Below are 10771 nucleotides of genomic sequence, written 5' to 3' on the forward strand. Positions count from 1 at the left end.
CCGCCGCCAGGTCGTCGTCGGCGCGTATGCGTGCGAGTGCGGACGCAGATGGAGGCGTAACGAGTACACAATGCGATGCAAATTGGTTAGACTCGCTATGCCGCGCCGGGCCAGTCAATCGCCCGGCCGGTTGCCTCCAGTCGCGGTACCGCGCGCGCGATGGTATTACTAACATCGGCTATTCTATTATGACGTTACGGCTCCCCGAGCAGCGGCGGCCTATTACGGTGCCGACTCCCTCCAGGCGTTCGATTCGCGATAACTCGCTAACTATAACGGTCATCGAGACTCGAGCTGGCGAGAGGAGACAATCCTGGAGCGGCCGCCTGCGGCTGACTACTCCCGATTGATTCTCGTTTCATGCGCCCGCCTGATACCCTCGCTTCAGCGGTCCTAAGTTAGAAACGCTCGGCGCTTTTTAACACCTTCATGTGATCGCAATATATGCGTATACTCTTTCGAAACCAATCGCGAAAGAAAGTCTGAAAAATTACATGTGATGCAATTAAACTTGTTCACACGTAACAATTGGCATATGTGTAAAATGAGTCAAGAAAATTTTTGAGGTTTTTAATTAAATCAATTTTTGAAATCTGCTGTAAATTCGAGTTATCAGTTTGAGGAAATAGCTTGCAGATTTTGTATTTTTGGGAATATATTTCCCGTTCTACGTGTTATCGTTACATGGAGAATCCCCATTCTTTTTCCTCGCTCTCCGATTTTCATTAACATAAACGTTTTAAAGGTGAAATAACAATCAATGTACGTTAATTCGACAAGATCATAAATTCGAAATTTATTAATCCAGTTTTTACATCTAGAAAAATAAGTAGGAAGCAACCTTTGGTTATTTGTTACATACTTGAGGTATTCTCGAAGAGCAGTATATTATATAATATCTATAACTTTTGGTAACAATAAATTAACATACATATACATATGAGTACACTCTAACAGGAAAGTTACCATAAAAAAATATAAATGCATATCTCAATTTATTCAAAGCGATATTTCTTTCTAGCCGCTGGCCTCTCTTCTTCGCTGGAATTATCCAAATTATATCTTTTTCTGTTCAACGTACTCGTAGACGGACCATTGTCCGAATCTCTGTACTGATTTGGACGTTCTTCTTCGTCGGATTCATCCTCACTCTTAATGTGCACCAGAGAATTCGTAGGTTCATTAAAATCGGAGCGCTTCACCGCAGTCATTCCACTATACAGAAAAAAATTTTCAATATTCAATGTTCCTACAACTTCCAAACTTTACATGAAAAATATACATTTTTAACGCACTTGTTTTTGCGGTAGAGCTCGTGGAATGTTCTGTGATCATTCAAATCTGCAAGCTTCTGCAGGAACTTCTCATCGTGGCTGATTATAATTAACTGGAAGTTCTTTTGGTGTCGCGATCGCAGCTCGACCACTCTGTAATCGTTCGTTATTAATTGTTCGTAATTATTCGCAACTGCTTAATCTTAAACGTACTTAGTTAACGTATCTGCTAAGCTGTTCGCGTTTTCCTCGTCGAGATTCGTGGTCGGTTCATCGAGTGCAAGAATGCCGCAATCCTTGCAGAACGTTTCCGCCAGAGCGAGCCTTATGATTATTGACGCCAACACCTGCAAAAAACAAATCGCATAACCTGGATGAACATAAAGAACATTCTCTTACGCGTGTTCGTCCTTCAACACGAACAACTAATTACTTTCTGTCCAGCACTGCAGCGTCCTTTCATGTCCATCTTGCAGCCGTGTTTAGTCTGGACCAATTTGTAATTGTAACTTCTCTTGGTTTTGTGCTCCTCGGAAGGCTCCATACAAATCTCTATGCTGGTGGTATCGGTGCCCTTGTAAATGTGCTTCCACAGCTTCTTCATAATCCTATTCACCGTTGCCATACGCTCCTCGTGATAATCGATCATCGCAGCATCCAGTACCTTGTTGTAAGCTTTCAGATTCGCTATGGCGTCTTCTTGAACCTTGAACGAGCGAACGCACAAATCAGATAATCGCAATGTCCGCGATGATTGTGATTAACGTACGATACCATATTCGAACGTAATATTGTTGCAAAAATATAGACCATTTTTGTATAAAGACTCGATGCACCTTACCGTTAATGCGATGCATTTGTTAGTGTACTTCCGACGAGCTAATCGGTACTCCTCTTTGCGCAATTCCTGCACGTATTGCTTGATGACTCTTTCCAGCTCCTCTTTACTTCCCTGCGCCACGTTCCTCTAGAAACGTAGTTGAAGAATTAATAAACGAATGGGATAAATAAGACAAAAGGTTTCACACAAAGAGTTCATACAATGTATCGCTGCTCACCTGACGAAGCAACGTCTGCTCCTCATTCACCAATTGCTCCCATCTTCTGGCTACCTCGTTGTAATTCATGCTTTTCACCTTCTCGTTCAGTCTCCTGTATTGCTCCTTCAGGGTTTCTAACGTTTCCTTGATCTTACGCAACGCCATATTGTCGAGAAGCTCTCGCTTCCCGATCTCCTGAGTAGCAACTTGTTCCTTCAGTTTGCTTATCGCTTGTTCGATCTCTTCTCTCTTGGTTGTAAGGTCCATCAACGTATTCTGATAAGACTCGATCTCGCGCTCGAACCGTGCGAGTTTCTCGGCCACGTTGCTGCTGACGAACGAATCGACTTCGTCGATCATTTTGTGCAGGTCGGATAAGCGTCTGGTACTCTCGGCAGCCGATTTTCTCTCCGCCTCTCGTTTCTGCCAGTTCTCCGTCTGAAACATGAAAAAAAAAAATATATATATTTCAGAATTAATTGCCACTTACATTTCATATAAACTCACATGGCAACACATATAATTTTTAATGTAATTTTTAATATAATTTTTAACGTAATTTCTCTTTGCAGATATTACAAAGGGCAAACCTTGATCTTTTCTAATCGCTGAATTTCGGAATCCAGACAATCCTCGGCCTCTGCCAAGTCTCGTCGCAATCTCTCTACCGTATCCCCTAGAGTAACTTCTCGGGTGTACAATTCATTCTTCTTATCCTCCAGATGCTTCAGTTTCTGCATGTCCGTTTGTATTCTCAATTGTTCTTCGTGTAACTCGTTGTACCTCGCCCTAGCGTCCTGTAACTTCTCGGTATGCTTGCTCAATTTAAGCCGCAGTGCTTCGATGTTGTTACGAGTCTCTCTGAGAAATGTTTTCAAAGAGTCTCGCTGCGTCTGCGCCTCTTCTATAGTTCTCTCGGTATTAGCTCCTGTGCAAAAATACCGATAAATTACTAGATTTTTCAAGAAATGGATCTTTTTATTGAATTCACAGAATGAAAAATCCTTTTCCACGATGAAAGTACACACAATAATGTAGTGTGGAAAACAGGACTTAACTTTCCAAATGTAAAAAAAAAATTGATTTTTTTCCGTTTGGAAAGTTAAGTCCTGTTTTCCACACTACATTATTGTGTGTACTTTCATCGTGGAAAAGGATTTTTCATTCTGTGAATTCAATAAAAAGATCCATTTCTTGAAAAATGCAGGAAAATCACCGATTCCGCCGGTAATACAGACGACTCCAGGATCGCCTTAAAATATGTGAGCGGGATTCTGATCAGTAATCGTAAGTTACTACAACTGCCAATTACCAGCATTAGCCATTTGAGTCTCCAGGTTACCAACGGTCCTCCTTAACTGCTCGACTTCGTCGATACACCGATCCCAGAGTTTGATATCGCCTATCATGTCTTTGTAGAGTAGTAGTTTCTTGTCAGGCACTTCCTTCGATGTCTCCAGATCCTTTACAGCCATTTTTGACTGCTTCAAGCTGTTCTTTGTTTTCTCCAACTTTTCTCTAATTAGAAAAGAGAAGCAGTAAAATTGTAGCTACATGCACTGGGCAAAACGAAACGTTTTACAGTACATTATTTAATTTAATGTTTACTCACTCTAATTTTTTCAAATCATTTTCCTCACACTGAATCACTTTCTCAACAACGGGTTTCAGCTGCAGCATATTATCATATTTTTCCTGTTGCGTCTTTAGTTCCTCTTCGTACTGCTTTAAGCGATCTGGTTGATTGCGGATTATATCCCTCTCCATCTCTCTTATTAAATCTGTGACTTTATCTTTCTCCTGGAAGTTTCTATGGCACAAGGGGCAACAGGGATCTTCCACGGATAGCTTCTTAATGTAGTCCTTGTAAGCTGTAGCTTGGTAAGCGTAAATGCCTCTCTTTTCCTGAAGATCCTTCAGTACCTTCGATTGCATCAATAAAGTTTCATCAAAGTCCTTGTAATCACAAACTGTAGATATCTTTCCCTTATCACCTAAAAGGAAGCAATTTTTGCATAAGTATATTATTAAAATATTATTTTGAGTCATGAAATTATTATGAAAATGTGTAAGATATTCTCACTCTGTAATTCCAGCCTCTTCTTCCCGATTTCAGATACTATGTGTCGCACTGTCGTGTCAAAAGCAGCAGTTTTGCACTCTTGTGCCTGAATCTCTCGTGTCAAACACTTTGTTTCTTTCTCCTGAAGATGATTTCATAATTAATGTAAGCTCTTGTAAGCATAATATGTACGTACATGTAAATGAAATTAATCGTACCAGTTGTTGATGAACGCGTTCCAAAGGATTTTTTAATTTGATTTGTTGCACTTCTTGGATATCCAACAATTCTTTGATCTTATTGCCGTGCTTCTCCTTCAAATTCTCCAATTCCTCTTCCTTGGCTTGTAACGTTGACTTATTTAACTCGAACTCGGCCGTCAACGAGCTCAATTTATGTAAGGAAGAGATCTCGTCGTCGATCGCACTTAAACTCGTTTCCATCTTATCTCTGGATTTTATCTTGTTCTCGATATCATTTTTAACGGAGTCGGTATCCATCGCATTGCCAAGTTCGTCAATCTTTTGTTTCGCCGCTTGGAGTTTCTGTTCAATGGACCTCAATTTGTTTCCCGCTACACCAATCTACGTGCACGGGGAAATTATTAAAACAATGTCTTGTCTTTGTTAAAAACTGTTATTTCTATCAAAATAATCGTCAATAAAATGTACTAACCTGCGTTATCTGGTTGCGAATTGCATCGATCTCGTCTCTAATCGCTATTACTTCTTTGTCTTTGAGAACCATTTCCGACTCTATTTTTGAGTGATTACTACGCAGCACGTCAGCTTGTTTCTGTAACTCTCTTTCTTGCTTTTGCATCGCCCATCTATTGTCTTCCATCTCTTCTTCCAACGCTCGCATCTTTTGATCCAATCTTTTCGTAAGAGCCTTCACCTCTGTACATGGAATATTCACAGATATATGGACTTTTCAATTACTTAGCATATTATTTAACAATAAAAGAATCACATTCTTCTTTAATATAAAAAAACTTTGCAACTTTGAATATTCTTGAAATTATTTTTTAAATACCTATTTCAGATACGTCAGATTCCACCGTGTCGAAACTCCATGCTTGCAATGCCTCATTCAATACCTGATTGCGACGAACTATTCGTTTCTCATGATCTTTCACTTGTTGCTTCAACGTGCCTACAGTTTCCCTTCGTGTTGCCAAGATAGACGAGATTCTAGTTGCCTTCTCAGATATACCTTTGACCTCAGACTCATTCTAAGAAAAAAAATAATGTAATGCATGAGATGTCAGAAAAATTATTATAGAAATATCACATTCATTTCTACCTCCGTTATCTCATCATTCTTTTCTTTCAAAATAGTATCGTATGACTCTATGCGCATATTTAGTTCCTCCGTTGTTCCTTCAAAGATATCTTTTATGCTCTCTTTCAGCTTCTCGTATCGTTCCTTGTGCATATTATACTCCATTTTCTTTTTTTCTAAAAACATTAAATAAATCAATAAAAAAGATAATTTGTCTTTATTAATACTTTTACAAATTTTTATCCAACTTACCTTCTTCAGCTTGCACATTTTTGTACTCCAAGTTAAACTGTTGCATCTCTTCTATTTTCTGTTTTAAGGGTTTGACCTGATTATCGATGTCGTCTATTTTCTTCTTTGCAACATCCAATCTCTTCCTGTGATCCTCAAGTTTAGCTTCTTTATCGTCTACCTCAGCCACGATTACGCTTAAAGCCTTTTGCTCTGTTTTCAGGCCTCGAATCTCCCCCTCAAGATCTTTATGAATCTTAGTAATATTTTCCAATGCTTTATTAAATTTAGTACTGCCAAATATTTCATCGAATCTTTCTTTCAATGTTTTGCCTACTTCGAAGGGCCAGTTAAGCTCATCTTGATGGCAAAATATGACATAATTCAAAATGGATTTTGAAACACCCAATATTATACTGAGCTCTGCGTCGACATTTGTACATCGGTTAGTTATCGATGTTTTCTGTACAAGGAATTAAAATAGTTGAGATAAATCCAAACCCAGTTGCACTAGTTCCAAAAGTGTATAGGAAGCACTTACTTCTTGCCTATCCTTATTTACTTGCGTTACAGTACAGTCTAAGGTCTTAAACCTCTTTGTTCTCGCTTGTGACTCTATTGTTCTGGATACTACATAAATATTACCTGTTGAATCCACTACCTCAGCTTTAACAACCCCTCTGATCTAATAATAAATATTTTTTTTTAATTTCCAGCAATTACAAAGACCTCGAGTATGAAATTAAAAAAGAAAAGAAAAGAGAATGCTAATGAAAATGTGATGTCAGAGAAAATAAATCATGACATAATAATTATTACAAATGTCATACCGAACCGGTTGTTGCCAGAATAGGATCATGTATAAAGGATTTTCCTTTCTCGGAATCCGGTGGAAACGTGCCGGTTGTGGCATATTTCAGCGCCTCGATGATGGTCGTTTTGCCAGTACCATTCGGCCCCAGGATGAGCGTTAATGGACAGGCGAAACGTATCAAGGCATCCTCGTTGTCGTCACCGAAATTACGAATACCGCGAAGCGAGAGCCGGCGTATTTTAGACATCTTATTTCTTCTAATTAGCAATGCACGATAATTAGCGGATAAATAAATAAATAAATTAGCAAATAATATACTTGGAAAATGTATAAATTGATGACATTATTCGGGCTGGTGACATCATCAGATTTGACACTTCCTAATTAACGTCAATATTTCTTTTTAAACAATACCTGATCTAATAACTCGACTTTACGATTGTAGATTCAGCACTTTCTAAATATCTCAACGAAACAATGACTCATTGTAGGAAGAATACTGCGCATATCCGGCAGGACACTCGGCCGACTCGAGAAAATTATCTAATGAGAAAACGCGCCAAATACAGATGCTGCATGATTGGTCACAAAAAGGATTAATATCTTTTTTAATGAGTTTTGGAACACGGAAAAATCGTGAATCGTTGCAAACTGTTCTTTTTATACTGCATAGTTAATATTTCTCATTGAATCGTATTATCTGCAAGTAAAAACTTAATTTTCCTCTTTACATCTACACGATTTAAAAATAAAATTTCTCTTCTAGCTATTAAATCTCATTATTTAAAGATAAGGTTATGTCAGACTTATTGTTGAGCCATACCACTATCTCAAGAAAAAGCAGTGGAGGTTCATAGCGGAAGGTTTTGGTACTAATCAAGATCGAACCCTCGAAAGCTGCAGTTGCATATCCAGACCGTTCTTGTATTTAAAATTGTTTTATATAATATATCTTAAGATATTTATTTAAAATTATTAAAATTATTTTGAAGACAATATCGTTATAAAAATGAACTATCAAAGAAGTTTCTTTTACACTCTACCTCTACACTCTGTTACACTCTTTGCAACAAATATTAAATCTAAATGACGAAATGAATTAGATATTAATTCTATATAAATATGATATCCAATATGCCATTTTTGTTAACTTCATTTCAGATGTTTTTGATATAATTTACCTTTTGTCTTCCACTTATATTTACATTTATCTTATTTTAAATACAAACGATGCAACTTCACTCTTCTTCTATCATCATGGATCGGATGACGTCATTTCCGACCCGGCATTCTCAGCATTTTCATTCCGGTCCGAATGTGTCGTTTCGTTTTCCTTGACCATCCGAGTCTCGTGTTCTAACCAACAAGCACGAGGTTTAAATTGTTTGAACAAAATGATAGACTTTCGCACTAATTCGGGGAATACCAACGTCGACAATGAAAAATATAGCAATACTAACATACCAGGTAAATAAAACAATTCTAAGTTCTACTTAGATATTTTTAAAACTTTCCACGTCTCTCTGATTAAGGATTTAAAAAATGTTTTATAAATAACTGAAAGATTGAACGTTATCGGCTAAATTATTGAATACTGCACAATTGTAAAATACTGTAAAATACTTTTTACAATTACGTCGTCACCTATTATTTGCGTCAATTCAATTATTTGGACTGCTGACAAAGCATATTCCTAACCTGATCTATTGCGTCAGTATGTACCTACAGACCTATATAACCTATTTCTTTTTTTAAAAATGACTGACAATTGCGAAATTAAAAAGAAATATTTATCTGCCTCTCTAAGTTGATACATAATAAAGATTCACTTACGTTTTCTTCAAAGATAGTGTTAAATATTTTTCTTATTGCACAATGTAAGAAGAGTTTAATAATAAAAAAATTAACTAAATATATCTCTGTTGTATTTAATCTTATTTTTCAGTCACTTCGCAACAAGGTTTAGCACCGCTCAGTCCATACTTAAACTTCGACCCGTCGTACCTTCCTGTCAGTCAACCAGAATTCATATTTCCTGCTGGTGCTGTGAAGCAAAGAGGTCGTTTTGAGTTAGCATTCAGTCAGATCGGAGCAGCATGCATAGTGGGTGCAGGGATTGGCGGAGCGTCTGGTTTATACAGAGGCATCAAAGCTACGTCTATCGCAGGAGAAACTGGCAAACTCAGGAGAACACAGTACGCTCGCTTTTATATTCTTCTACTTGAAGTGCAAAGGACAAAGGACATTCGCATTTCTTTCTTCATTCCAGATTGATCAATCATGTTATGAAGGGTGGCGCCAACATGGCAAATTCGCTCGGCGTAATAACGATAATGTACACTTGTGCTGGAATAGGCTTGACCTGGCTTAGAGGGACTGATGACAGTTTTAATACAGTGGCTGCAGCCGCAGCGAGTGCCACAGTGTTCAGATCTCCTGGTACACAACATATTTCTGTCTATGTGTCCGTTACGAGTGTCCGATGATAAAGCGTGATAATAATACTAAATTTTAGCTGGAATCAGAAAAGCTGGTTTTGCGGGCGCTATTGCGGCGGGAGTCGCGGTACTATATTGTATATGGAATAACGGAGGCTTGCCGGTGCAGCGTGTGAACGGATGGAAGTATACAGCGTAAGATAGTGTACGTCTTTTAGTAAAGAATTTAGTAAAACAATTTTACGCTTGTCCAGAGATTTTTATTGCACACTGTATTATCATAATACTGTTGCAACATTTGATTGCAAAGACCATGGTGTTATAATGTTGAAGAAATTGAAAATTTGGCACAAACTGAGAAATTATAATTAATTAATTATTAATAGATCTGTTGGTTGGAAGGGAAAATAAATTGCAATAGTTCCAAAACTGTGAGAATGTAACATAAGAATATCATATCACGTGCTATATTTACAATCTCTACGTTATGTAAGCATGATACTTTAAATTAAGTACAATAATTTTTTAAAGATGAATGATTATTAGAATCAATAAAGGTTCACACTTAAATTAAATTGATAAAAAATTGAGATAAATGGCATACCAAAATTCATGGTATATATTTGTGCGATGCCATGTGTGCATAAATAAAGTTTAAGATTTAAAAATGGAATAAAGACAAGTTTATTTTATACATTACATTTATATATGATATATCATATGATGTATAATATTTTGTCTAATATATACATGATATATATATATATATATATATATATACACATCGTTTTAATTGTATATGCGTGTACATATATGATTAAGACTTGGTAATTGTTAAAATGATAATTTTATGTTATATCGACCGTGAGATCTGTACCGGTTACCGTACGTAGTAAAGAAGTATTGTTATTATCCAAAGATATGTACATAATGGAATATGTTAGACTAATATATATCAGCATTCAAAAACATAACACTCGAGACAACTGACAAAATTGCGATTTGATAAAAATTGAAATATACATATACTCGTTTTATGTCCAAATAGTCAATATTTAAATAAATGAGCTTTGCGTGAATTTATTAAATTCAATTTATCGTTCTTACAAATTATTTCTGTCTATCGATAAATCAGGCATAAATGAGTAAAATAAAACGAGTTGTCTAAATTAGCATTTACTAAATATAAGTGATATAAAATGACGTAGATCGCAAAGTAATCGAACCTAATAAATATTCTAACGTGATCTCCTGTTTTCTCTTGCAGATTCGTATAACAAATTGACAACATCCATGTTATAAAAAAATTTCTCGTATTGTACATAGGAAAAAGCCCACCGAGCATGTGGGTGCGAAATAAATTGCTGAAGGAATGTTAGAATAAATAAATTATTCAGACTAATAGTGTATCTATTCACAAATAAACGAACCTACGAACGTATGTATATTTGCAGCATAGCGTTGTAAGCGTTTCTCTCAATAATAATTTACCGCTCTATTTATTTGACAACATGTTTATGGAGCATAACAATAACAAACCTTTTACTTACAAATGTGGGTAAACCATAATCCGAAATGCACTTACACGTTTTTTACGAGACCAGCTGCGGCTTTCCTTTGCATAGACA

The 10771-nt window shown here is 36.7% G+C and overlaps 2 protein-coding genes across 4 annotated transcripts; one reads left to right on the plus strand and one right to left on the minus strand.

Moving 5' to 3' along the window:
* Positions 1 to 767: 767 nt before the first annotated feature.
* LOC105278115 (DNA repair protein RAD50) lies at positions 768 to 7466 on the minus strand. 3 transcript variants are annotated; one of them, XM_011336955.3, is made up of 18 exons: positions 7120 to 7464; positions 6722 to 6962; positions 6433 to 6576; positions 5913 to 6354; positions 5682 to 5836; positions 5412 to 5610; positions 5052 to 5275; positions 4595 to 4960; positions 4398 to 4518; positions 3927 to 4308; positions 3627 to 3832; positions 2905 to 3242; positions 2333 to 2752; positions 2116 to 2241; positions 1708 to 1980; positions 1488 to 1621; positions 1296 to 1427; positions 768 to 1215 (listed from the first exon to the last, which is right to left on the minus strand). In XM_011336955.3, exons 2-18 carry the CDS (start codon positions 6950 to 6952, stop codon positions 996 to 998), a joined length of 4113 nt encoding a protein of 1370 aa, XP_011335257.2. In that variant the 5' UTR covers positions 6953 to 6962; positions 7120 to 7464; the 3' UTR covers positions 768 to 995. The 3 variants fall into 3 exon arrangements, 2 of the variants coding, with proteins under 2 accessions (XP_011335257.2, XP_011335256.2); XM_011336954.3 differs by having other exon boundaries at positions 6722 to 7464; XR_003406394.1 differs by lacking the exon at positions 768 to 1215 and having other exon boundaries at positions 1305 to 1427; positions 1488 to 1644; positions 6722 to 7466.
* Positions 7467 to 7989: 523 nt separating this feature from the next.
* Positions 7990 to 10581, plus strand: LOC105278114 (mitochondrial import inner membrane translocase subunit Tim23). The gene is made up of 5 exons (XM_011336953.3): positions 7990 to 8172; positions 8651 to 8900; positions 8975 to 9144; positions 9221 to 9348; positions 10411 to 10581. The coding sequence occupies exons 1-4, from the start codon at positions 8100 to 8102 to the stop codon at positions 9340 to 9342; spliced, it is 615 nt and encodes a 204-aa protein (XP_011335255.1). The 5' UTR covers positions 7990 to 8099; the 3' UTR covers positions 9343 to 9348; positions 10411 to 10581.
* Positions 10582 to 10771: the final 190 nt, after the last annotated feature.

Source organism: Ooceraea biroi, chromosome 3, assembly GCF_003672135.1.
Source record: "Ooceraea biroi isolate clonal line C1 chromosome 3, Obir_v5.4, whole genome shotgun sequence".
In the NCBI taxonomy this organism is placed as follows: domain Eukaryota; kingdom Metazoa; phylum Arthropoda; class Insecta; order Hymenoptera; family Formicidae; genus Ooceraea; species Ooceraea biroi.

Bases quoted from the DNA above. Each gene is read 5' to 3' on its own strand.
- LOC105278115 (XM_011336955.3), bottom strand. From the start codon at position 6,952: ATGTCTAAAATACGCCGGCTCTCGCTTCGCGGTATTCGTAATTTCGGT. The intron at 4,961-5,051 runs GTTAGTACATTT...CCGTGCACGTAG, and splicing joins TTCGCAACCAGATAACGCAG to ATTGGTGTAGCGGGAAACAA. The intron at 1,981-2,115 runs GTAAGGTGCATC...CGCTCGTTCAAG, and splicing joins ACAAATGCATCGCATTAACG to GTTCAAGAAGACGCCATAGC.
- LOC105278114 (XM_011336953.3), top strand. From the start codon at position 8,100: ATGATAGACTTTCGCACTAATTCGGGGAATACCAACGTCGACAATGAA. The intron at 8,901-8,974 runs GTACGCTCGCTT...TCTTCATTCCAG, and splicing joins GGCAAACTCAGGAGAACACA to ATTGATCAATCATGTTATGA. The intron at 9,145-9,220 runs GTACACAACATA...ACTAAATTTTAG, and splicing joins CACAGTGTTCAGATCTCCTG to CTGGAATCAGAAAAGCTGGT.